The 27,451-nt window shown below is 40.2% G+C and overlaps 1 protein-coding gene across 1 annotated transcript in view; it reads right to left on the bottom strand.

The window, feature by feature from the left end:
* The window catches only part of CDHR3 (cadherin related family member 3), a 39,532-nt gene extending 13,317 nt beyond the window's left edge, over nucleotides 1–26,215 (bottom strand). Inside the window, exons 1-12 of the mRNA XM_041405322.1 lie at nucleotides 26,167–26,215; nucleotides 17,227–17,429; nucleotides 12,741–12,909; nucleotides 10,324–10,409; nucleotides 9,264–9,358; nucleotides 9,055–9,159; nucleotides 4,892–5,040; nucleotides 3,376–3,565; nucleotides 2,909–3,077; nucleotides 1,339–1,438; nucleotides 1,081–1,179; nucleotides 248–474 (exon numbers count right to left, since the gene is read on the bottom strand). Of these exons, the coding sequence (XP_041261256.1) occupies nucleotides 248–474; nucleotides 1,081–1,179; nucleotides 1,339–1,438; nucleotides 2,909–3,077; nucleotides 3,376–3,565; nucleotides 4,892–5,040; nucleotides 9,055–9,159; nucleotides 9,264–9,358; nucleotides 10,324–10,409; nucleotides 12,741–12,909; nucleotides 17,227–17,429; nucleotides 26,167–26,215 (1,641 nt within the window). The remainder of the gene's footprint in view (nucleotides 1–247; nucleotides 475–1,080; nucleotides 1,180–1,338; nucleotides 1,439–2,908; nucleotides 3,078–3,375; nucleotides 3,566–4,891; nucleotides 5,041–9,054; nucleotides 9,160–9,263; nucleotides 9,359–10,323; nucleotides 10,410–12,740; nucleotides 12,910–17,226; nucleotides 17,430–26,166) is intronic.
* Between the last annotated feature and the right edge of the window lie 1,236 nt (nucleotides 26,216–27,451).

The following is a 27,451-nucleotide window of genomic DNA, read 5'->3' as shown; positions in this document are numbered from 1 at the left end:
TAAAATAAGAAAAAGAGTCTGAGAAGCAAACATCATAGTTAAAAATATTAAAATACTATTTTATCCTTTTTGTGAGAAATAAACCAAGACTGAGTAAGCAACACCTCTTTCATCTGAGTAATATATAACTGGGCAGGGTTGCACTTGCCTTTTACAGAAAGTGCTTTGCCCAGTGTCTCACTGTTCTTGCTAGGAAGAAGAGAGAAAGATGTAGGTAAAGGTGAAGTAGTAGAGTGGATTTACTCACTGATGCTGTTGTAGACTTCTCTTGATCTGAGGCCTGTACTGTGAAAATATGTTTCTGAGTTGTTTCATAGTCTAACCTAGCTAAAATCCTCACATCTCCTTTTGTTGGGCTGATCCAGAAGATATTTGTGTAATCGCTGGTGCCAGCTCCAGCTACAATGGAGTAAGTGATGACATTGGGTGGCCAGTCCTGGTCTATGGCATGCACTCTTCCAATGCTGGATCCAACTGAGAGACAGAAAATCCATATTTCATTAATATTTAAAGTAACAGAAGGTACAGATGAAACTGAACTAAAGATTTGGTTTAGAGTTTTTCACCCAAGAAAATTAAAGCAAAGGTATGATAAGCACTATTTCCCTGTGGTGTGCTATGGCTCCCCTGTACATGGGCTGCTAGCAGCAAATACCAAAACACAAGAGTGTGTAGAGAACCTCAGCAGAAGTGCTCCATGGCTGGGCCAAGGGAGTCCTCACTCGTCTGTATCAGTCTGTAAAGGTTTCTGTGCACCACCACAGTCCCTCCAAAAGGCTAATTTAGCACGAGCAGAAAGACAGTCTAAAACAAGACATCTGAGTTCAGTTCCTGGCACTGCCACAGATTTCTTGTGCAATTGCTGAATTTGTCTGTGTCTCAGCTTCCATCTGTACAATTGGAGTTTTTTGCCAGTTTAGTCTATTTAAGGGTAGTAGATGGCTGTGTGGTGGAGACCCTACTTGAACTGGAACTTTGAGCCATTTGCCTCATCTACATATATGAAAATTCATTTGGAGCAAAAAGGCACTTAACAACATGGCAACATTACTTCTATAATTTAGGTGCTACTTACTGTACCTTTAGTAATTTCTGAAACACTAAATACGTAAGATAAATTACGGAAGACTGGAAAAAATTCATTCACTGGCTTTATCCTGATGTAAATGTAGATGATATCTGGAAAATATAACAGAAGATTAAATCAGAAGATTAAATCATAGTTAAGTATGGCTGTGAAATTTTCTCATACATATATTCAAAATACATATGGTATTCCTCTCTCCATGATGTTACAGCACAGAAAACTATCAAAAGAAATGTAAAAGGGATACTTGCTTGAGTAGTTAGGATGGGCAATATCTTGCACCCTGACAGTCAAAGTATAAACTTCAACTCCTGGATTAGCTGGGTTTTCTAGATCAATCATTTCAGTCATCTAAATAGAAAGGAACATAATCATATTTATACCTTCACACATTAAGTCACAGTACACAGGATGACAATTACTCTATTTATCATTCTGTAAATATGATTTGCCCCTTGGGTATAAAGAACTGTTCTATAGGAATAACACAGACTAATAGTCAATTTCAGGATTAAGTTCCAGGCTTTTTCTGCATGCTCACACTTCTGCCAACAAAATTTCTTCCCCTTTAGAGCAGAAAGTTTAATCATTTGGACAATAAGGTCTTGACCTTTTACCTAGTCAAGTCAAAGCTTGTGTAATGAGCTGGCTATTTATGCTGCCCTTTCTTGGCTCAACAAGGATCTGTGATTGCTGACAGTAATAGCTTGAGCTATTGCCTGAGCTCATGCTTGCAGATATTAATAAAAAGGTATCAGGTCCAGCCACAAGTGTTTGCCCAGGAACCAAGTTGTTACTAAATGGTAGCTCACACAGATTTAAATCCTAATCTTCTCAGCTCTCTATCTTGCTGTGGAAGCCTCATAAACTTAGAGGCAGGGGGATTAACACACAGGCATCCACTGCTGGTTGTCTGTTCAGGGAGGTTCCTGGAGGAACAGGTTACTTGGTGTAGTCTGTTATATTGTACATACACAGGGATTAAAGGCTTGACAACAATCTTATCCTGTGCAGGAAGAAAAATGCTTTTTATGTTGGCAGATGAAGCAGCTAAGGGCAGTTATTATTGACACAGAAACCTCAGTTCTAAAATTAAAGTAAACAATACAAAATCATTTTACTGCTCCTGTAGCACTCTTGTCTTTTAGACAGAATGCCTATTTTCTGTTGTTTCCCTTTTTCTGTAGTTGCCCATGGATATTTTTTTAAAGCAAAAAACAACCACCATTGCACATGTCCAGGAACTGGTGGGGTTCCGGCCAATGCCAGTTTGCCAGCAGCTATCAGCATAAGGAATCCATATTTTGACATGTAAAATCACAGAAGTGCAAATCTCACCACACTTTTGTGAAAATTTGCCACTCAAAGTGATTTTACGATTCTGACCAGTTACTGAGTTACAGAGTGTGAGATTTCTCAAGTATTTAAATTCTTCATGCTGAATAGCAAGGATCTTCCACAGTCTGTCATGAGTAAATGGGTATGAAATGGCATCAAATTTCTCTGTTTATTCCATATCAAAGTTGGTGCTTCACACTCCCTAAAAAAGAATATTTTTTTTAATCATATCTAGCACATTTATTTAAAACTGAAGAAAACACTCTCTGTTCACTAAATTCTGTAGAATCCTTAGAAAGCATCCTATCTAGGGGTATATAGTTCACAACCAGTCAAAACAGTCATTCTGCACATCACACCTACTGTGAAATGGATTACAGTAATTTTTTTTTCTTGTACAATAAATTTTAAAAATCCCTTTTAATATTTCATAAGTTGACTTCTCTAATGGGGTAATCTAACATAAAGCCACAAATGACTGACCACAAGTCTTCCAGACACATTGGACTCCAGAGCAAAGTAATTGCTTCCAAAACCAGATAATCCAGTGAAAATAAATTGGTTGTTTGATGGATCAGCATCAATATCTTTACAGTAATTTCTAAGATCAACAAGAAATGTCCCAGGAGCTGTATTTTCATTTGCTTCTTTCCTGTTTAAAACAAACACATTTCCCATCAAAGCAACTTATATTTCTCCTTTTGAACTCTTTATTTATCACAGGCCAAAACATTGATTTACTTTTTAAGTGAAACCCATCTAAATATGCAACCATGGAGGAAGCAACCCAGACACCGACCCACGTGCTGTGATGGATGACACCCCTGTACAGTGGGCAGGCTAATGACAAATGTCCACGTGAGCCTCCAGCTGCAGGTCTGGGGATGTGCCCTGGTCTGCACACAGGCCTGGGGCGGCAAGGCAGCCAAGGCAAGGAAGAGACTCCATACCTGAAGGAAGAAGGATTGCATTCTGGGGGGTTGTCATTGACATCATCAATAACAATAGTGATCTCCATTTCTCTGGCATGGCCACTGCTGGGGCTGTCCTCCACCCGGACCGTCAGTGAGATGTTGGGATGGAGCCGCAGCGGAAGCGCATCCCGGTCAATTCTCCCGGTCACCTGCACCACTCCAGTTGCTGTGAGAGAGCAGCCAGAATCAGACATTCACCATGGGGGGAAGCAACAAACAGTCATGGTGTACATGCAAGAGGGCAGGGCAGCTCAAGAGACAGATAGCAGAATAAAAAGTCTTCTGTTCTGTGCAAATCATGGCTGGTTTCGTTATTTTTTTAAGTGATGCAAAATGGCTCTGAACATTCTGAGTAAGATTAATGGTTAGATACCATTGCTGAAAAATGTGCCTTAGGAGGCCTCAGCAGAGGGCTTGTAAAGCATTTAGGTTTCTCTTACTCTCAAGCCTCTAGTGCAAGGCAGAGTTGAGTGTGTTCACAGAGCATCAAGGACAACAAGCTGCTAATGCCAGTGCTGTCCTGGCTCCCTAGCTAGTAAAACAGCTTCTCTTTCCACTGTTATCATTCAAGCATCTGTCAGCACCTCCAAATCTACTCACACATCAACAGAGCTGTGACAGACTGTGCCAAGTGCTCTGGTCAGCCACTCACTTAATATTTTTTTTTTGCTTCTCTTAGCCTCTGTCAGAAATAGAAGATTTTTATGGCACAGTACTATTCCCAGAGCACAAAGGGGTTAAAAGAACAGTGCATACATCCTCCATATTTTGGAGTGTAATGAGGAGGAAGGTGGCAATACAAGGCCAAAGGGCATAGAGAATCCAAAGCATTTTTGGATCCTCCTGAGCCCCCACAGTACTGTGTTGTGTGGCACTTCTTACAACTGTGACAAACAGCTCTAAAACAATAGCAGACAAAGAGCAAAGCTGTCACTCAATGCCAGCCCTGGAGGAAAAACTCCTGGTGAACAGATGTACAGAACCCCGAGAGCATGAAGAAATAGGATCACCATGAGAAAGAGGACTCTTTTGGATGGCCTTGCCTGAGGAGGGTCATAGATGGAACAATGAACTTGAGGTGTAGATTTGCTGAGCACCTCAGTGCTAGAGAGGATTTCAGACGGGAGGGAGGACACCACAGTCTAACTACCTGCAGATATTTCAGGAGCCCGAGAAGGGTCACTGCAGTCCTCAAAGATTAAAAATAAGTCAGCAACCTTACTTCCACCCAAGGAACTGTCACCCTCCAACAACAAGTCAGTATTTGTCAAGAAGTCACCTTTGGTCTACTTTCTTCAAGATATCTTATCATGTCTTGGTCAGCTGACCAAAGAATTTCACTCTAGTAAGGGACTGAGCATTCCTTATTGCTATAGGGAACCACTAAATAAAATAAGTCTATTTAAAACTAAGGCAAAATAATTTCTCCAGAGTAGATAGTCTTTTTTTGTTATTTTTCAGCTGTCAGAAGTCACATTCTTGTTTGTCTGACCTGGATTTATGGAAAAGTGTCTGTTAGATGACTGGATGCTGTAGAAAAGTCTGCTGGGAGAATCTTCATAATCAGGATCTTTAGCTGTTATATTGGCAACAATTGTGCCTGGGCTTTGTTCCTCTGGAATCCTGTAGATTCTTTGTTTTCTACAAGATAAAATTCAACAAAGCATGCATCTTGTTTGTAAGGGCAGCTGATTGCAGACTTAGCTGAGAAGCCAACTGTAGCAGCAGAGCCATGGCACTGCTGGGCTCAGAGATGGCGATTTGCATGTCTGGATAAATATCCCAGGCATTGGTTCTGCCAGATGGACATGTAGCAGTAGCTGAACTGGCATGTGCTCATGAGGCATGACACAGCTACACAAGTAAGTGTTCTTCCTCTGAAACTTTTCCACAGTAAAAGCAATTTGACTTTCACAGGACCATGGAAACTGAAGAGGTAGGAGGTCATTAAGTCATGCCATCCATCTCCTTAAAGAGCCACCAGCTCATAAAGTCATTTCCTTTAATTCCCTTGTTTTACAAGAGAAAAGCAAAAATCACAATAAATAATGTAGTTACTTATTGTAGTTACAAAATCATCTTTTGGAATGAATGCTGGAGCTTTCTGGGGGGCAACAGTATTACAGAAAAACTGAATTGTCGCTGCAGTAGGCAAAGGTAGGAAGGAGCACTCTTCTGGGTGCCTAACAGATGAACATGCCTCAAACTCCCAGAGCATCTGTCTATCTGATGCATTTTACCTCAGGAAAATGATTCTCTACTGCCACTAGTTGGTATGCCAGTGCTCCCAAATTTCCCATGAATTGAATTTTATAAGTCAGATACCGCCTGGCAGGCAACTGTGCAGGATTGCTTACAGTGGTTGCAGTTTGATGTTCACATGGGTACTCAGGTGGACAATTTCAGTACTTGTAGCACATGCAAAAATAGGCATGGGCCGGGACAAAAATGGTGCAAGGAATTTCAGAAGACTGATTTATATTACTGAAACACACACAAACTCACAAGCATCTCCTAATTCTAGAACTCAAAGGAAGTTGAAGGTCCTCAAGAATTCAAAAAACATTGGAAGTGTGTTTCAATACTAAATACTTTTTGTACTTTTAAAACATCCTATGCCACCACTTAAGTAATTGACTGCTCTGTAGTTCCCAGCACAGGAAGACACGAGTCCTTGGCTGTTCTCTGAAGACACACATCATGGGGCACTAAGCAATTGGAGCAGAGAATTGCAGAGGCAGAACAAAAGATCCCACACCTCAAGATCTCCACTTGCAATTTTAAAAATGGTTATGAAGACACACTATCTTCAACTGTTCTGTCAGTTCATATGAAAAGAGGCAAGCACACAGGAGAGAAATCACATAGGTTTTTCCCAGTAAAAGCACCTAACTTACAGCCAGAAGAAAACAAGGAGGTTATGAAGCCTGCTGTGTCAGTTGTTTATTAAGTTTCTAGTCTTGGCATTGAATCCCTTCCTTCCTTGTTCTCCTGCTGCTTCCAGAGTCATGCAGAAAGAAACAGATTCCACTCACTCCCACAGTTCTAAGTGGTTTTGGCCCAAAGTAGGATACTCCCTAGGCCCACTGGAACCCCAACCCCGACCTCTCTGTGAACAGCAAACTCACCACAGCTCCACCCTCACAGCCTTACCAACCCTTCTGCAACCTGGTCGTTGTCCCATCCCCACTAGATATTTTGGGAAGAAGTAGGGCATTATTGAGCACACCCTCCTAGCACAAAGCACCAGTACAGCTGGGGAGGAGCTGGGGCTACTTCCTACACAGCTATGTCTGGAATGTGTCCTGTTGTCCGTCTGTCTGCCACCTGCCAGTGGCTTTTTACAGGACGGTTCAAGCAGACCTTTCAGTCACTGCAATGTAATTGCAAAGGAAGCATATGCTTGTTTTCTTGTCTTCTCCTTTGCTTTCCTGACTCCACAAGTTTTCCACTGATTTTAACAGCAACAGTTTCAAAAGGCTGAATGCCAACGTGGTGTTGTGAACACCAAAACCAGATGTGTTTGCATATACTATGGGAACAATTAAAAAGACCCTTTGAAACTCTGCTCTTGACAGCTAGGATTGGGGTAAAATAAAGGAGCCTTGCCAGCTCCTCAAGCTTCCCCAGCTCTTACCCCAGCACTAATTACTACAGTGTCAGGCAGTACTCAGCCCCAGCATGCAGCTCAGATTGTAGCAGGGGACAGGCCATACATGTGCATATTAAGGATAGATCATTAAGTGAAATTTACTCTAAAATTCTTTACAAACTGAGCTGCTCTTTTTGAGCTGTAGTGTCAATCTAAAAGGGAGAAGATTCAAACAAATACCAGACTCTATTTCTGCCATATAAGTCTTAGAACTTAGCTGTTACGGATTCTCAAGTCACTGTAGTTTTCACTAATTCAAATAAGTAGATAAATATTTTAAAGAGCTCTTCTAGCATTCCAGACACTAGGATAAATACACAGAAATGGCAAAATCAGGAGGGAATAATCAGTCTAGAACACAATGTGCAGACATTAGCACTGGAAAGAAGATTCCTTATGATGCCTTAAGCTTTAGCTTTCATATTTTCCAGATTGTGTACTGTGTTAGCATATAACTCTGAACTTCATATAAAGTGTTAGCAAGTTCTCTTCACAGTTTAGTTAGACAAAACAATCCTCCTCCAGCTGGAGAACCAAGGACACCATTGTGTCCAAAAAGGATAAAAACAAGCAAATTGAGGAGAGCAATCTGGGAGGATGGGACTTCATAACCTGAAGTTGTAATTGGACAATTTACCCCAATATGTAAATGGAATGAAACTTCTAAAAGTGTGAAAACTCGTGACCAGTTGTCCACTTTGGGTGTAGCCCTGGCTGGGCTTTTGTACTGCCCAAGGTGTGTCCTTTGAAGGCCTTTTAATGAACACCTACTTTATTCCTTTAACTCTGCCTAGCCTCTGTTCTAGGTAGCCTCCCAAGGCATCACTCCTGCTTGCAGAAGTACAGTAACATGGAATGAGTTATTAACGTTCTTGTTTATTGCAGACATGAGGTTCAAGTATTAAGTAGGTAGAAAAAAAAAAACAAAAAAACAACAGCAACAGCAACAACAATTCATGCCTATTTCTAACATTTAATTCTTTTGTTTCTTCAGATTCTTCACCTCTTTATCCATCAAGGTCCAGATCATTGGCCTCAGCCCAGGAGCCATGCATTGCTCTGGGTTGAGACAACATGCAGAAGATTGTTCCAAACAAGAGGCTGGAATCTCCTGGCATGGCCCCAGGTGCTATCCTGTCTCCACTTCTGCAGAGGTGGCAGGAGAGGAGCCATCACAAATATTCTCAGCAGGGACCTTGTAGAGTCTCACAATCAGGAGACACAATGAGAGTGCCTTAAATCCCATCAGTGTCTCATGCAAGTCGCATAGATAAATCAATAACAGAGTCAGATCAACTGTAGTAATTGTCAAGCTCCTTCTTTAGAAACAGCCATCCATTGTGCTTTTCACAGCAAAACAGCCTGCTTGTAGCACACGCATATTTGTTCCCATTTTTCTAAATTCTTAGTATATCCTGACTCCATTAGTCTTCAAAAGCTATTTCTGACTTGTGTGTTGTGACACAATTTCCTGCTTATGACACAGTAAGAGACAACAATATTTCAAAGATCACCGGGATTGTTTACAAGTGTCTGGGAAGAGAAGACTGATCAAAAGGGAGACCTTTTTATGTCTAGACATTTCTGCATGAATAAACACAATTATGGTGAAATGCACACCTGCACAAGGAGCAAACCCTATATGATTGTATTCACACCGGGTGAAAAATAATTTCCTTGTCTGAACTTGTCCACAGATCTTTGCATAGCTTTAACCTCTGTAAGTGCTAACAAGTAAAACAAGCTTGTTTGGCTGTTCTTAGCATGAAGACAGAGCCTGGAAAACCTTAAACTACTAAGAATACAAATAAAAATAAATGAGTGACATTAGGAGGAAGATTTCCAGTATAAGAATAGGAATCATAGCAAAATTAAAGTACTTTTTAAAGTCATATTTTGTTGTCACAGTTATTTGCCCTTATGTTAAACCCTCCTACTCGTGCCAAAGCAGTAAATCTGAGAAAACACCTATATTTTGAGTGCAATGGAAAATTTTTACTCACGTGGTAAAGTAAGGCCTTTCATCATTGACGTTAATTATATTTATGTTCACTGTTCTAGTTGAGTTGAGTCCATCTGGATCTGTCACTGTTATGTTTAAAAAGTAACTGTTAAATAAGAAAAACAGAACAAGAATCATTCTGTGTATGTCAGAAGACATTTCTCTGAATACTATAGGCTAATAGGCCATGGGAATAAAATACATTCTCACCAATGTGGATCTTTCTCATAATCAAATTCTTTTGTGGAAAAAATGTCTCCATTTTCCTTGATTGAGAATGGCACTGTTGCAGGGAGCAGTGAATACTCAAATAAAGAGAACAAGAAATCAATCTTTTTATCTTTAAACATCTTTCCATTCATTCCTTGCCTTGCAGAGCAGGGAAAGTTACAAAAGGTCATGCGCCACGTGAATAAGCTGCAAAAGTCACTGAGCAGATCTGTCCAAGGTGTACCAGCAATCTTTATTTGTAGCTTCCTATGCCTCGGATGTGTCAGGGCTTAGAGGGCACATGGACCTCACTGCCAGTGCTTTCACACACCAAGCAGAGCTAAACCCCCACAGTTCTGCTTCCCTCCTCACCAGCTGGGTTTGCCTGGGCAAAGGCTGAGGACAGACTTCAAGCTAATTGCTTTCTTGAATAGCACTAAACATGGAAGTAGCATCTTTGGGTTCAGTTTTTGAACGTACTGTATTTTATAAAGCCAAACTAAATAAAGCAAAGATATAACATAATTCTCAGCTACCAACTTATCATTTTCCATAAGTTTTTATGAATAGCAAGAGTATTTTCAGATCAGCCAACATATTTTCATAACTGGAGGTAGGTCACATCTTGTTCTGGGATTGTCAAAACCTGATATTCATTTGCCTTGTGATTTCCCTACTGTCTCATTTAAAAGAATTTATATTGTGATACAGAAGGTTAAAAATTTTATTTACTTTTAGTCACTCTTATCTACAAGAAAGATTTTGTAAGCCTTTTTTAAATTTTAAATTCACAATTTCTACTGTCTCTCTAATTAACTATATCAAATTCTGCCTTCAATATCCCTTAATTTTGGAAGGCTGAGAACTTAAAATACAGTTCATGGCCAAGCATTAAGGGTGATTTTTCTTAATTTAATATTGAGAATGTTTCTTTTATTCCAGATTAAACTTTTTCCTGCGTTTCTGATAAGGAAGGAAATTGTTGAAAGATTATGGTAATTCACGTTTCAGACACAGCAGACTATATAATCTCTGGAGATTTTTCTTTAATACAACTTACTTTGAGTTTCGCATTTTCAGGATCAGCCGCATCAACTCGGTATATGCGTTCTGGAGGTGTCCTTTCCAGCACATAGACTGTCACAGCTGCATGGATGTAAGACTAAGTGTTATCTGAATAAAAGCAAAGGGCACAGCAGCAAAGACACTGATGCACTGAAGCTGTCAGGATGTATTACTGCCTGCTGCACCTTCTCACTTCACAAGTGTAATTCCAAAATCATCACAAAGATCACAGATACTCAAAAGATAAAAAGAAACCAATTACATGTCTGTAAACAGGCAACCACCACTGCAGTATGAATTGTCCCTCCAATCTTCCCTTATGGCCTGTCTTGAGATGTTCACAGGTTATGGAGTAAATTGTGCATTTGGGCTACATCTGTGGGGTTTTTTACTATGCAGATGGGAAGCAGTCCTGTGCTAGGTCCTCACCACCATCCCCTTCCTGTCCACACCCTGTGCCCTGCCAGGAGAGCTCAGAGCCTTTCCTCTTCATTTCTGCTTTTCCTTTACACATGTGAGGCAAATAAGTAGCAAATGGTCTGCACTGACTTAAGTGTTTGCTTTACTAAGGCTGATAATTCAGTGCAAGGTACATTTCTTTCAATGCCAGGGATTCTCACAGCTGGGCTATCCCATACTGGACCACTGGCAACAGGCTCATCTCTCCTTGGGCAGAGTAATTAACAGGACAGCAGATCTTCAGATCACATTATTTGCTTTATGCCCTTTTGTGTCTGCTGGATCTGCTCTTTCTGCGCTATTAATTTCCACTGTGACCCCTACTGACTGCTGCTCCTCGTCAGAGCAGTGGGAATCCCAGAGCAGCGTAATGAGTTGTTCCCAGAGGACAACAACATGAATACAGAGTTTAATGAGAGGGAGATGCTTTTTCATAAACAGCAAATGCGCAATTAGTGTCTAATTGTGGCTGGTACTGTAACTAAAGCCACACAGTTAGACAGATCAGACATCTGTGCTCACCAATTTATGGCAGCTCTAGCTGAGAGTTAAGCTGATGCCTTTATTTGTAACAAGCTCCCACGTAGTGTGTTTCATGCTGTGTCGATCCCCCGAAGTGTCAGATTTAATTATTATTAGATTCCAGTGGCACCCATGATATGCAAGGCACCAGCTATACCGAGAAGATGACACAGCCTCTTCCCTCGGGGAAGCTAATTTGCTTTACAAACTAAGTATTGTATGGAATCAGGGATATCAATGTGCTCAGGAGGCATCAGTGAGGAGGGCTGAATGTGAGCAGGCTGCTCTGAGCACATGATGAACACATCCCTGAGCAGCAGGAAAAAGTCAGGATGCAGGTGGGCTTCACCACTCCAGTGTGGTCAGTGCAGACCTGGGGTTTAGCAGCCAGCTCTGAGTACCAGCCACAAAGGGATCACAGTCTGGCATTTTCAGATTTTCTAAAACTGAGTATTGAAGGAGGCTAGGCCATACAGTGCTGATAGGACAGCAAGTCTTCAAACAGGCTCTCAGTCCTTTATGGAGTGAACTGAATTGTTCTGTCTGCATGTGAGCACACAATAAACAAATCATTATATTCTGATGCATCTGGTACAATTTTTGCAGGTCTTCTTCATTAGTAAATAAGCAAGATAAAATCTCAGGGAGTAGGACAGTTATTTCCCATCCTCTCTGTCAATGGCAGTGTCACTCACATCAGGTACAGCACAGCTTGCAAAGCCTGCACTGGCCACAGCTGCAGTCCAGGCTCTCCAGCCTCATTCCTAAGGCTCCTGCACATTCCTCCCCCTTGCACCTTTACCCCTGGCCTAAAAGTCAACATGGTTGACATCAACTGCCCCATGTAGGAGACAGAACTCTCTGCCTCTTTCCATTTGTAACACCATAGATCACAGTCTCTGAGGCCTCACTCTTAAGACTGATTTCCAACTTAATTTCTCATGTGAAGGTGCAAATGCAATATGCAGATATAAAACATCTGCAAAGGAAGGTTTTTGTGGTTTTTCCACAGAAATTCTTGCACATACAATATGCACTTGTTGAAATTTATCTTGCTTGTCCAAATCAGTCCAGTTTTCAACAAACTACATACTCAATGGCTACAATCCCAGAAAACTCCAATTTTCTAATTTAAAAATATGCATTTAATGGTTTTGGTTTTCCTCTCAATTCTTCAGCAGCTTCAAAATGGCTAAAGAATTTTGTTTTAATTTCAAGAAAAATTTGGCATATCCAGAGATGAAGCATACCAACTCTTTGTGTAAAACAAAGCTCTAATAAAAAGAGTGTCCTGTTCCTTCCTTGTTTTCCTAAAGGAAAATGTCTAGACTACCTTACAGGTAGACAACAGGCACTTTATGAGCTCAATTTTTTTTAAGCTGATGGCATCTTTTCAAGTATTGTTCTTTTCAAATTCTACCATTATCTTACTTTGAATTGCCATATTTCCTCGAAATACAGGATGTTCATTTTTGTCTGTTACTTGAATAGTCAATATGTTAAGGTCAGTTCTTCCAGTTGCATCTTCAACAAAAATCTCCAAATCAAAACTCTTTGGCATAGTTTCATAATCTAGGACAGGGTTTCCAGTGGTAACAACCTGAAAATAAATGATTATTTTTAGCACATGATGCGAGAGATGAAACTTGCAGTCCAAATGAGCGAATAAAAAAAAAGAGACACTTTCAATCTGTAAAGAGTGAGTGTTTAAGATAATCTTTTACTTGTTGGCACATTTCTCATCAGTGGCAAAAATGTGACAGAAACAGACTAAAGAGACCAAAATGTTATGTGGCTTCATGGAGCAATTCAAAGATCTTTTGTGTGAGGAGCAGTTTGAGGAGGAGATAGCCCTGAAGAAGCTGCCCTGCCTCACAGCTTTTTCTTCGAGTTCAGGACTACGTCTTGCAGGTATGTGTCTGTTTCAAGTGTTTTCCTTTCCACATCATGCTCCAGGAGCATTCAAGGTGTGATGAGACTGAGAATTCAGAGGAAGCCTTGCAAGACAGAAGGGCAGTTTCACTTTTTCTGTGAATTAGGAGGAAGACCTTTTACTTGAAATAAAGAGCATTGTAGGCAGGAGACCATATTGTCTAGCAGCTACCAGAACCTTCCTTGTGTAACCTGCATATGGGAGAAGACTTGCAGGAAAACCAGAGAAGAAGGTAGCTCCATGGGTACATTATCTGAGAGAGGCATCATAATTGTTTGGGGAGAACGCTGAACAAACTGAAAAATTAACATAGGCCTTGAGTTTTGCAAGATTGATAAGGCAAAAATTTGGTCTATTTTGTTTTGGGGATTTTATTTCAAAGGCTTCCAGCTCTGCATATTGCCTCTTAACACAGAATATGTACTAGCACAAGACTGACATTCTATGAAAAAAAGTAAAGTGCAGTCATTCTGGATTTAGGATGAGGCCAGAGCAATAGCAGGATGCTGTTGCCTCAGTCTTCACTGCTGAAACCAATAGGTCTTCCCTTTCTTGGAAAAGAAAGGAAAAGGTGACAGTTAAGCTTTTTGTGTGGCTAACAAACTGTGAAACTTGAACACAGTAGCAGAGTGCTGTGAAACTGGAGAAGGAAAACTGTTGGGGCTCATGAGTGTATGTGACAAGTAGCATGTCAGTGTATTTACAATACTGCAGAATAAAGGAGGCTGAAGAGCATGCACAAGGAAAACAATGGAATAAATCCTTTGAGATGAGATGCTGTGGGCCAAAGGACAAACACAAAAGTGATGTCAGCACAGTTAGAAGACAGAAGTCAAAATAGAGACAAATAACAAAGAGTTGGAGGGGAGTGAAGAGAAGCACAAATGTTTGGTGCCTTCTGGTACATAAAACAGCTTCTGTCTGGAACCTCATGGATCTTTTTGTTACAATACTGCAAGAGAAAATAACTGTGTCCTGGATGGTCTCCTCTCCTCCTACTGTACAGATACAAGTTTCCCATAAAAGTGATGCTAACACAGAAGAAACATTCTAAAAAGATTGTCACAACAGTGGCAAGCTTTATGTTCAAAATGAATATTTGATGGAGATCTAAATACTGTAAACACATACAATGAATTCATCATTTTAAAGTGTCCAGGTCTAAGCAGAAGTTATGTGTTCTGGAGATCATCCCTCCGATTCACAGCCAAATACTTTCCTTGGTGCTGTAACTACAGCCAGACTAAATGTGTCTAAATACACATCTTCCACCCTCCTTTATAAAGGCCTTAGAAGTGAAGATGTGAATCTTAATGGTCTCTTTCTACGTTGCCTTTGAACCTTTTTGGGTTCAGCCCACTGGTGTAGGCTGTGAGCCAGAATTCACCTTTCCTTCAGGTAGGAGCAAAACATACTGATAAAGGCAGGACTGCACACAATTGAAGCAACTGTAAGCTTCATGAAAGGGGATCTAGAGTCACCCCTAAACTGTCTATCACTCATTTCACATGAGAATTTCACTGCTTCTTACTCCACCACCAATATGTTCAGACAGCACCACCAAGAGCACCCAGGTAGTTTCAAGCATCAGCAGATTTTTGTGCATTCCATGCATCTTCTGCTCTTGAGAACCTTCAAACAGGAGCAAGGTGAGGAGGAAGGGACAGGACTGAGATCTCAGAAACTGTTACTTTCTCAGAAGTCTCAGAATATACCAAGAAATGTGATATTGTTTTCTTCTGCTGCAACAGGACTAAATGTGCTTCATAAATACTGAAGAGCCTGTCCTAGCAGGTACTTAGTAATCTCATAATTCATTCATTAAATACTGCCTTTTTCTGTATCTTAACAAAGATTTTATGGTAGCAGGTAGAGCTGAGGTGTCTGGTTTTGGATCACATAACTTTTGTGAAATACTGTACAGATCTGCTACAACATAGCATAAGTAATTAAAAGTAGCAATCCTCATCAAATAAATTAACTGAGAACAACCATGTATTTATCCTTGCTTTATGGGTTGTAATTAGAACTCCTCTTCTAATTTGCAGAATTTGTAAGTAGATTGCTTTATGATTTTTTCATGACTGATATTCATTGGCTCCAACTCTTTGTTCTAGTCCTCCAAGTAACTTAGGAAACATTGAGAAACGCAACAGTTCAAGAAAAACATAGAAAGATTCAGAGGCCATTCTGGTAATGTGACTGTGGTATGAAATGGATAAAAAACTGGCACTTTGGAAGAAGCAGCCTCCAGTCTCCAGCTTTTTTCATCCTTGTGTCACCCTCCACTGTTCTGGAACAATTTCTCTATCACCCTTGCCATGAAAACAACCAAGAAGGACTTTTTGTCTATTATTTTTCCTCCATATTAACTTCTCAGTCCCACTCAATTAGCAGCAACATAAATTCTTGTGCGTCATAACATAAAGATGGCATGGGAGAGGAGCAAGCAGGTATATAAAAGGACTGAGGGTAGTTTTGCACCAGAAGGGATAACTTTAATTCAAAATGCCAAAATGAAGCTTAGGAAGGGATGTATCCATTTCCTTCTGATTGCTATACAGGAGTCAAGGAAAGAGCATGGAGCAGAGTTCAGGGAGGTTTAGGTTAGATATCAGGCAAATGTTTTTCACCCAGAAAGTGGCTAGACACTGGAACAGGCTCCCCAGGGAAGTGGTCACAGCACCAACCCTGGCAGAGTTAAAGAAGTGATTGGACAGTGCTCTCAGGCACATGGAGTGATTCTTGGGGTGTCCTGTATAGAACCAGGAGCTGGATCAGATAATCCTGAAGGAACCCTTCCAACTCATCATATTCCATAATTCTATGATTCTATGATCTCTTCAGCTGACCAGTCCACATGTTTGTACAGTCCCACCGTATGCTTCACAGGTGAAAGATGGCTTTTTTGGGAGGCTTTTTAACCATTTCACTGACCTGGCTGGGAAGCAGTAAAGAGCCATCAGAGCTGGCACATGTGAGCTTTGTACTCTGCTGGGAAGCTGGAGCATGGGAGCCACAGCAGCTCCCTGCAGGCTCATCAAATCCATGAGCCAATACCACCCAGGGCCACAGCCTTTCCTTTCCCAAATTTTCTCCCAGAATCACCAGCAAAGAGAACTAGAAAAGAGCTGTTGTATCAATTCTGTGAAAACCTGAACTTCCTTGGAAACACCAAGAAAAGGATATCAAACCACCTTTTTAAGACTCTGCACCATTTCTCTCTGTATCTATTAAAGACATCCTTCAGTGTCACTGCTCAGGCTCAGACATACAAGCAAGTTGCAATGGGATGACAAGTTATCATGCGTCTGAACACTCATTGCCTGTGACAAATGTGAACTAATGCTTGCTGATTTATTCAACAATGAAAATCAGCCTGAAGTAATGGAAATTGCTCTGCATTTGCCATAAGACAACAGTGTGCAAAGGATAGAGACACGTCGCAGATGTGTGGAAAGGTGATAACTTCTATGTCAAGATGACTTCCTCATGTGTCACAACCTTTGTTCAGAATTAAAAATTACTTTGATCTAATTCAGCTTCATTTATTTTGGAAGTGAGACAAATTAATTTTAATTCTTGGTGAGAGTGGCCAAACAGAAGCTGTATGTGGATTAAACTAAGGCACTTCAATTTCACAGTGACTTCATACATATTAAGCTGAAAAACTTTGGATAAAACCTCAAAACAGAAGCAGATTCTCCATGTTCTTCTTTACCTCTTATTTTCTAAAAATCACATTTTTTCTATCATGGAATTAATGGAATTATTGTGATGAGTGATTTTTCCTAGATGCAATTAAAAATCATAATTACTATTGCTATTCATCTGTCATATCAATTACTGCATTTTTGAATACCACCACAGTCTGCATTTAAAATTCTTTTCTGATTAAAAGATGAGACATTGTGTACTGTCAGTGCTCAGTAATCCAAGGAAACCTCAGCCTACAACTGAAAATTACTCAAACTTAAAACTCACCCTGAATTCAAGATCTCCTTTTGGTTCAATTTCAAAAGCTTCTGTGAGTGGATTTGAATTTACTATGGTAGGAAGAATTGCAACACCTTCAGAAGCCAATGGAGAAACAGTCACATTAAAGCTATAGACTGAAACACCAGCTGCTGAGTTTTCTTCAATAGTGCTTGTTGCAGGTAAGCCCTTAAGCAACTGGGATCTCTTTCCTGCAGATGAAAATGAACATAAAATTACTTTAGCTAACAAGTACACAGCTTTTGTCAAGAGCTGCCATTAAGGAACACAAAATGCCCTGACTTTCTTTTTACCTATGAAAGGGGGTCATGCAATAGGAAATCCAGTGTTAATGGCAAAAGAATCCATCTTTTCTGTAATTCAGTCCTACAGTGTTGTCATCTAGAGTGGTCATTGTTAAAGTATTATTTTACTGCATCATTTGCCTTCATATATATCTTTATACAGAAGCAAAGAAGCCCTAAATGTTTCTATTTTTTCATTTTGCCCACTAATTAGTGCCTCTGTTCACTGTTACATCAAGAAGTACCTTGAATCACACAGACCCTAATACTAAAGAAACAATGGATTTTTGCAGCCTACACTATCTGCAGCACCTATTTCCATTTTCCCTCTTCTAATTCTTTCTATGGCAGCTGTGTGCAAGCCTGGCTCTTGAGTAGTGTGAGTTCATAATAATTTCATGGGTGGTACTGTCATGTCTCCTGCTTTGAGCAAGGAGGAGTCTTTGGAGAAGATGCAGGCTCACAAAAGCACCATGGTTCAAACCTGCATGGGAGCTGCACATGCTGGTGAGGCATCCAACAGATTTGCACAAGCTCCTTGTTTGTCCAGACCTCTGGACTCCCCAACAAAACTTTTTGCTTTCTCTGTCATTTAGCTTCTAGTTTTTGGTATTTTTGACAAAGGCCTGTTGTGCTTCATCTTATGAAGAGTGTCTAGAAAACTTTAATCAGGACTGCTTTTGATGCCCTGAAACAACACTTCAGTAATCTCACATCCCTGAGCCAGCAATGTACCTCAACACCGGACTGTGGCAGGGCTGACTGTTGCTTGGGGATGGATGCTTCACTGGCTCATCCAAAACACTCTCCAAGAAAGCTGGCTGCATTCAGCCAAAGTTTCTGCACACTCTGTGCCAAGAGGGAGACAGATAGTGCCCACTCAAGGGTCTGGACAGGCTCTCCATACACCAGCAATTACTGTAGCAAAAGCCCCATGAAGTCTATTTTTTTTTTTTTTTATTTTGCTGCATAGTGCAAGGTGAAAAGTTGCTAGAGGAGCTAGTCTGAGACCATTAGAGCTGCCCAAGGGCCCCCCCCACAGCTGCATGGAGATTCTCCTGCTCTCACACTGCAGATACAGCAGGTCCATGGGTCACTGATCCAGCTGGGATTACTCTGGCATTTATGGAAAAAATTACATGGGAGATACTCTACAGGTACAGGGTGGGATGTGGGACACTGTGAGGTGGGAACTGCCTGAAAGAGTGAATCTGAACAGGTCTGAGTTCAGCTGAGCTGTTACTGATTTATGTCAGCAGGAGCAAGATACAGTGAAGGACTAATTTTTATTATTGTTATTACAAATTCTGGAAAACATCATCAACAAAAAATCACCCATGCAAATGAGGCTGGGCTGAGAGGGGCTTCTGGAAATACAGTTCAATAAGTGGAGCTGAACTTCAAATGTAATCTCCTGTGGACAGCACTTGATGAATTCAGCTTACTCATCAAGCCACAGTTCATTAATGGAAACAATTTATAAAAACAATGGAATAATTTACAGTATTTAGAAATGTAGAAAGGAGTTGCTATTTTTGTATTATGTCCAAAGATTGCATTGGCTGTTTATTCAGAATTTGTCTTTCTAAATCAAAAGTTCTAACCTCTTGCTCTTTATTTTAACTGAAATTTTAGGTGCTGCATATGAATGGCTTCTTCTTTTTCTAACCAATTTTACAAAAACTCTCCTTCCATATTCACAAATCCTTGCTTACCTCTTTACTGTGCAGAACAAAATATTTCTGAACATTATTTATCAGAATTATCAATGACAATCTTTGACAAATGATGAGTCCAAGACAAAGCAATAATGAGATTATTTTGGAGAAGTTTATGTATATTTAAGACTTATTTATCTGTGATGCGCCAGTCTTTAGAGTGTGCTTGAGTAACACCTTCAAGATTTTCTCTATCCACAACCATGCAGGTCAGAAAAATGCTATTTTTCAAAGAAAGCTGAAAGTGGCAGGCAGTGTCCTAATCACAGTTTTGGGAACATCAGGAAAACCAATGAATACTGCCAGGTTCCTGAGGGATGGCAGAACTCCTACAGTTCCTTGAGAGCAAAATGACCCTACCTGAGCAGGTAGCTTACAGCAACACCAGTGCTTCGTGTGCCACGCAGTCAGTTTGAAGATCTACTAAGTTGCTAATGTACAAATACTCATATTAGCAAATCTCCCATGTATTTACACTGATCAAAGTTAGTTATGTTATACTACAAATATTGTCCACAACTTTCTTTCTGTTTGGCCCTATTTGGTTGATTATTTTACTTTATCAAAGAGAAATGTTATCAATATCTAAAAGGAGGATATTGGAGAGTAACTACTAGTTGTTTCTTGGAGAGCTGACCTCCTTTCCCACTCCAGTGCTGTCACACTGAGCAGTGGCTATTAGAAATGAAGTGCCTCAGCCAAAAAAGAGTTTTAGCAAAGAGTCATCTTCTCTTCATTATACTGCTGTAACCACAGAGCCCAATCTATTTCAGTAGGAAAATAATTGTTACTTGATTTTTCCCATCTGTGTCTGATCCCTAAATATGTATTATAAAGTTCCCTAGAGAAAGTATAACAGCCAACAGTGTTCTAATTTTAGCAACATAATGAAATCATGTTCTTACCAGACACTACTCCCAGCAAAATTAGGAAAAGGAGCATGCTCTTCATTATCTTTATGACCCTGTCCTTCATGTTCCCAGGATGCAAACTGAAAGAAGATCACAGTATGTTTTCCCCAGTTTACATCAGCTCCACCTAAATTCTTCCTCTTTTTCATGTTGTGCAGTGAGAAATTAAACAAAGGACCCATGTCTCTAAGGGAGTTTCCAAACACTGTCAGCTTGTTTGCTTGTCAGGGAACTGCTCCTTGCTGACACTTCACTCACAGCCCTGGTCTGTACTTGGGAAAACAGTCATTAATTGTCCTTTCACTATAATCATCTTATTCAATGGAGCATTATGAAGAGAATCTAGTATGTTTTAAATCTGGAAATACCATGCTGCTTTCACCACACTGGCAATGAGGTGCTCTCTTCACTCACCAGAATCAAATACTCATGGTTTTTTTACCCAAACCAAGAACCTGAAGTTTTCTTATTTTTCTGACTACCAGAGAATCACTCAGAACACACATACCATATACTTGGAGGTGAGGCATGTGTACATGATGAAGTTTGTACATGATGCAGCTTTGCTGTAGCTGTCTCAGGAACACCATGGGCCCCCACAGAAGTGCACTGGTTCCCTTAGACTAGGCATTTAACTTGCTAGCCCACAATACAACTAACTTTTTTTTTTTTAAACTAAGGACAGTTCTAGTGTTATTTCATGGAACATAGGAGAGAAGTGACATGAATACTGGAACTGGGTGCAATATAGGTGCATTAGAATTGACTCATAGAATAATTTAGCCTGGAAGGAACCTCTGGAGGTCACCTAGTCAAATATCCTGCTCAAAGCAGGCTTAATTAAATCAGGCTTAATTAAATCAGGCTGCTCAGGGATTCATCTAGTTGATTCTCAACACCTCTGCACAAACTTAGCAGCTCTGCTAAGAAGCAGAATTTTGAGATTCAGATTTAACACAGCTGTGGAGAAACCTGACTGATTTGTGATCTAAGCTGGCATCTCTAGATGTGGTTTGACCTCTGTGGTTGTCCCTCTGAAAGCTGACAGTAGCTCAGAAAGTTCTGTCCCTTGCTTCTGTGTTTGGTGTAGCATGAGCATGTTAATTGAACCTGTTGAACATGAGCAGCCAGTTTAACACCAGGGCAGGCACTGCCTGTGCCTGCTGCATTCACACCTCAGGCTGTGGTACCTATGTGGCCCAGAGAATTCTGCTGACACAATGGACCTGGAAAAGATGCATCAGTAAAGCCCACTGATTGGAACTGAACCATACTTACATGTCACATACTGATTTGAGGAATCTTGAGAAATTTTTATGGCTTAGAAGCACTATTTTAAAGTGCTTCTAAGACCTTGTAACTGTTTAAAGTGGATGTGGTCACACAGTACCATTTGGGAGCACAACTTGTAGTACCAAGGAAGCTGATCTTCCTTTGTCCCAGGAAATGTGTGCCTAGACTTCACATTAATAAAAAAAGTGCATGGAAAATCTCATTCACAAATTACCTAGTTAAGCTGATAATAATGTAAATATATTTATTTTGTCAAAAAATTCTAACCTGTCCCTTTACCTACCAGATCATTGCCCATCCCTTCATATGCATTTCCTGAGTTCACAAAGAAGCTTTTGGTGTGACTGGACACCTCACAAAGATGAGGTCTTGAATTAGGCTTGTACAATGTGATGTCTTGTGCACTGATCTTCTACTAATTACCAGGACACTTATAAACTGCTGCTAGCTTTATTCCCTCCTTTTAGTTGTAATGTGTAACCTATCCCATTATAAGGCTGTTTCTTTAAGTCTTGAAAAAACTATAGAGACATCTGGGACAAGTTTCAAAGTCTTTCAGATATATTTCTAAGTTTTCCCCATTTAACAAGGGATAGGACTGATTCCATCCTATGCTCTGGATAGACAAGCCTTCTCCAGAACTCAGAGGTCACAATTTTATCCTTTATTTTCTTTCTTTTCTTCTTAGGCTGGGGTTTGATGGGGAGGAGGGAGATTTGGTTTTGGTATGGCTTGAGGTGTTTTTTGTTCCTATAAATATATTTTTCTTCTTTGTTTTGGTCCTCTTTCTGACAATGTACACAGATCTACTTTCAGTGAGGATTCAAAGTCCATAAATTTATGATGCAGACACTATAGAGAGATACAGGAGACATGTATGGAAAAGGCATCAGGAATGTACACATGCTTGAAATGTTATCCTGAGCCCAGCTTCACCTGGGAATGCAATGGGTAATTGTTTCAGGTACTAAGTGAATACCCATGGAGTCGTTAATTTCTGCTTTCCCTCTGGGGCTTTAAGTAGTTCCTGTTAAGCCTCATGGTTCAAGGATGTTGTGAGGAGACTGTAAATGTGACCATGGAGATGAGGGGAGAGCCAAGCAAGCATGCAGGAAGGGGAGTGTGGAGAGCAGCTCACATGGGTGGAGTGAGGGTGAGCAGAAAGGGCTCTGGCTCCTTCTTCCTCCTTGAGTCCCTTCCAGTAGGTCTCATTACTTTCCTTAGATCCCTCATTTCTTATATTCCTCCAGGTGGATTTCTGTGGTTCTCTGTTCAACCTATCAGGTTGTGAGGCATGAAGTGAAAGGGTAGCCAGAATTAAAAGAGAGCCTAGAAAAACAAGTAGAGAAAAGCATACAAGCTGGTTAGGAACAGGTGAATTAGGAAAAGGTGAGCAAGGCAGAAATTCACTGGCAAGTCTAGCAACAGCAGCACTTACACTGCAAGGAGGTCAGGAATGAGCTTCCTGGGAATATAAAGCAACTAGATGAAGAGAGGTCAAGGCAGCACAAGCAAGAATACAACTAGGGAGTTTTCAGGCAAAATAGAGGGAAGATTAATTTTGGACAAATGAAGGGGACAAAAAAAATTTTGAAATTCGCTGGTTTTCAAGATTATTTGCAACTTTATTTGGGTGCTTTGGAGCAAAATAAAACGCACTTCTGAAAAAAAATGTCATCTGGATAACGAGGTAAAGTGGAGAATATGAGGAAGATGCAACATCTTTCAAGAGATTAAAGAATCCAGGCTTCAAGGAAAAGATCAACAGGTGGGAGCATGATAGAATGCACTGGTCTGTGCTGAAAACAAGACCCCCCATTACTCCAGCAGTTATACACTCAAGAGATGAAAGCATTTGCCAGAGAAGAAGGAATCCTGAGAGTCTGTCATTTGCAACAAAGAATTTGAGCACTTATTTTAGGACCACTGGAAATATGAAAGGCATTAAGTTAGCAGAGATTGTTCTGATCTTCCCATTCTCTCTGCTTCATCTAGACAAGCGTGATCTGAGACAGACAGATGATTACAAGGACATGAATTCAAGAAAGCTCCAGAGGTACCTGAATGCTCCAAATGTGAAGATCAAGTGACAACAGCAAAGTCACACAGAAACTCCAGAAAAGACAGAGGTCTTAGTCCAACTCCCAAGCTCAATCATGACAACTGTAAGACACCATGACTGCAAAAAACACATGCTAAATATTTTTCTCTTTAAGAAGTTCTTGTGCTGCTTAAAAATATTATATTTTCTTCTGCCTTAACAAAACATGGAAGTCAGTGATAACAAGTTTTAGTATTCATTCACCCAAGCAAAAGTAGATGTTACCAGCAAGTATTCTGTGTTTTGTGATTTGAGATGAATAATGTGTTGTGGCATAGAACATTTGGTGCCTGCAAGAAATTGTGTCACTTGACCATACCAAATATGTTTAACACTTGAATTTTAATCATATCTTCCAAGCCAAGTTCTAGTGTCATTAAAGATACAGTGAAAAATGTGTTGAGGCCAATGAAGTCTTCTTTCTGCACTTACTGGTTATTGGATGAGTGCCTGAACCCATGCAGCAATACTTTGTACCTCATGATATAGCATTTACTGCATATTACACGTTTGTTATTGTAATTCCTTGGCCACCTGAGCTGTTTGGTAAATACATAAACCAGGGTTTGAATAGCAAAAGATGCAAGAGCAACAAGAAAGAATACTCTGGGAAAATATGGGTACACAAACACTAAGGTTTCTATGTACACAGTGTGATGCACTTCATTTAGTCAAGTATTTTATTATATCATCAAGAATTACTTAAACAGGCCTTTGCATCACAAAACATGAAAAACATTCCCTGTTTTATCAGCAAAAGACATTTGATTATTTTTGCAAAAGCAACCTTGCATTTTAGCACACATTAATTATTTTCTATTGACTTTGAAAAAACAACCCACAGAAAAGTGTGCAACTAAAAGAAAAGGGCACGGCTGGGCACAGGGTGAGGGGTCAGGTGGGGTTGGTTCACATGGAGATAGATGGGTTTCTACACATAAGTTCTCCTCCATCCTTTGAACAAGAGGAGTGAGAATAATTCACTACTTCCTAACAGTGTGAAATTTTGTTTGTTTACGGTCTCAAGAACTTTGAGATCTTCAGCTCTGTGGCTCTCCAGGGACCAGAAAAGGGGTGTGGTATGTAAGGAGGGACATTTCACTCTCTACTTTTGTTATAGAGTACTTAATTATTGGAAAATCATTATAATGATTGTGGTCTCACAAAAATCAATGACAAGCCTGGTTTTGAAAGGAACAATTTCAGTAGACCTGGACCTTGATAAAGTGGTACAAATGCAAAATAAATCCTCATCACTCAAAGGAGATGGACAATATTCAGATAGACAATTGCTGGCCCTTTTCCTTGCTGTTCTCGGCTGACTAGAGGAAACCTTTAGAAATATCACACAGGGAAAGGGTTAAATTCATCTGGGTACAGACAGAATTACTTTTTTACAGTTGCTGAGTTTAGATTATGCTGATTTTATATGAGAACAAACATGAGTGGAAAAATAATCCACTTACAACTGACATGAGGCAACATTATATCTGAGTAATGACATGACTGAATCTGCCACCACATTAATACACAAAAGGCAGCAGAAAACCAGTGCAATATTCCAGATGTATATATTTCTTGCCTGTGGATTTGAGCATCAACATCATGGAACAGCCTGAGACCATAAGAGCTTTCTTAATGAAGCAGAAGATCCCACACAGTAAACCTAGTGTCCAATAAATGTTTTGACAGAGAACTATGAAGCTGTAAAGGTAGGTGGATGAACACACAGAGATTTTTAAAAGCCCTGCAGCCCAAACTGAGTTTAGTCACATAAAACCTGGCTGTTATAATATGAGCTACATGGGTGACAACAAGGAAACAAGGTCAGGATGTGTCCCTTTGCTGTGTATGGCTCCCCTGACCATTGCAGGAGCTGAGGGAATATTGCCATCTAGTGCCACGCAGAAATCCAGCTGTCTAAACAGAAAAGAGCCATTTAATTCATGCAGGCAACAGTTACAAAGCATCCTAAAACCCAGGGATATTATGCGCCAGGGACATCATTTTGGTCAGTGTCTTTGCCAGGCTTGCTATTAGAAAAGGTACATTTTCTCCTTTTAAAAAATGACTGTGTTGTGGGAGCTGAGTCACAACACTTTGGAAGAAAGACCCTGTTTAGTTGTTTTGAGGTTGTGAAAAAGTGCAAAATATTCTCATAGCAGTTTAGCAAGTAGCTGCCAGAATTATGGGATGCTGTTGAGAATGGGATTTTTCTTGCCTGTCTTAAATTTACTAAAACACAGACCTGTATATGTCATTGTTCTATGGCCACCTTAGACTTGTTTTGGAAACAAAGAGGCACTACTAGGGCACAACTGGTGTGACCAGCTTTAGCAGTTGCATTTAGGATGGGAAGTGATGTACTTTTGAAACATTTGTTTCTCTGCAGAGACAACAAGGGGAGTTTGGGATGTCTGGTTCTGATGTTTGGAGCCTTTGAACCTTCAGTGCCTGTCTCTCTGGACCATTTTTTAACCAGATAGGCAATAATTTTGAGGACCTGTTGGTGGAAAAATAAATACCACCTTTAGACTTCTAAAGCCCATGATCTCCATTGTGTGATTCTCATGGAGGTTGTGAGGACAGGTGCTCCCACAGAAGCTCCTGCTGGCCTGTACCGGGGCACTCGCTGCTGGGCAGGCGCACGGGCCATGGCACATCTCCCATTCACCCCTGGGTGCAGCAGCTTTATGAACTTCCTCCTGTTGCCATGCCAGAAAGGGCCCTTTGGGGGGACAGAGCAGTTCAGTTCCCTTCAGCAAAAACCCTGCTGGCCCTGAGATGAGGGCGTTTTTAATCAGCACATATGCTTGGATACTTTTAATGAGGCCATCAACTCGCTTATCTGCGCTACCAAATACCTGCCAGATTATAACAATTTTCAGTCATTGCCCATCTGGAGCAGATTCAAACCAGTGGTTGATTTTCAAAAGTGATTTGAAAATCAAAATCAGTAAAGTAATCAAATCTTCCAAATCTGCAAATAATGTCCAGATTTTCAAGCCAGCAACGTCATGTTTATAAATGTTGACTTAAAATTACTTAAATGTCCCACCAGTGCCTCTGAGTTAATTGCCATGTTATTGCTTGTGACTGCGACTTTCCCACTATTTCTGCCCCCTAGTCATGTAAAGGAAAGGATTAAATCACAAAGAATCAGAGTCAATGATATAAAAGAATATTGTTTTTCAACCTGAGAAAGTTTTAGACACACACCACTCCTTTTCTTTTAAATAGCATGAGTGCCAATTAAGCAAGAAGCTGCTAAGTTAATTTTATATATATAAGTATATATGCTTATATTTTTAAATCCATTATTTCACATCAGCAGATATAAATCCCTACATCACATATACATCTTTTCCTTTTCTACACTGATTTTAAATACACTGCAAAAAAAGTGTATCTGAAGTTACCCCGAATGAGGAATTGTTTAGATAATGAAATGTCTCACAATAATAGTACCGTATATAGTTACTGATGTCAAACTCTGCCAGGATTTTTAGGGTTATTTTCTTTGCTTTTGCTCATTTGACAAAGTCCTTAAATGTGGTATTAGAAAAGAAATAGAATATGTGCACTCTCCTGAGTGTCCATAATGTGAATTAAAATTCCATCTAAAAAAGAACCTGAAAAGCAAGGGTTGTAGATTTATAAACATATTTTAAAGCACCTAGAAATGTGACTTTCCAAAGCCCTCACTCTTATCCTCTCAGTTCCCCATAACTAAGTTTGGCTAAAAAAATCTAAGCTAACAGCTTCCAGAAATAAATAGCAAGAAACTGGCAGTAAATTCTGGAACTCCCCCATACCTCTTAGTCCACAGGGACACAGACTGACCTTTCAGATGCAACCCAAACCCAACTGATTTCCTCAGGCTTTTGCCTGACTCAGACAGTTTGG

The sequence above is a fragment of the Onychostruthus taczanowskii genome, unplaced genomic scaffold (assembly GCF_017590055.1).
Source record: "Onychostruthus taczanowskii isolate IOZ18803 unplaced genomic scaffold, ASM1759005v1 scaffold23, whole genome shotgun sequence".
In the NCBI taxonomy this organism is placed as follows: Eukaryota; Metazoa; Chordata; class Aves; order Passeriformes; family Passeridae; genus Onychostruthus; species Onychostruthus taczanowskii.
Note: the sequence above shows the minus strand (reverse complement) of the source record. Positions and strands in the feature narration are given on the sequence as shown.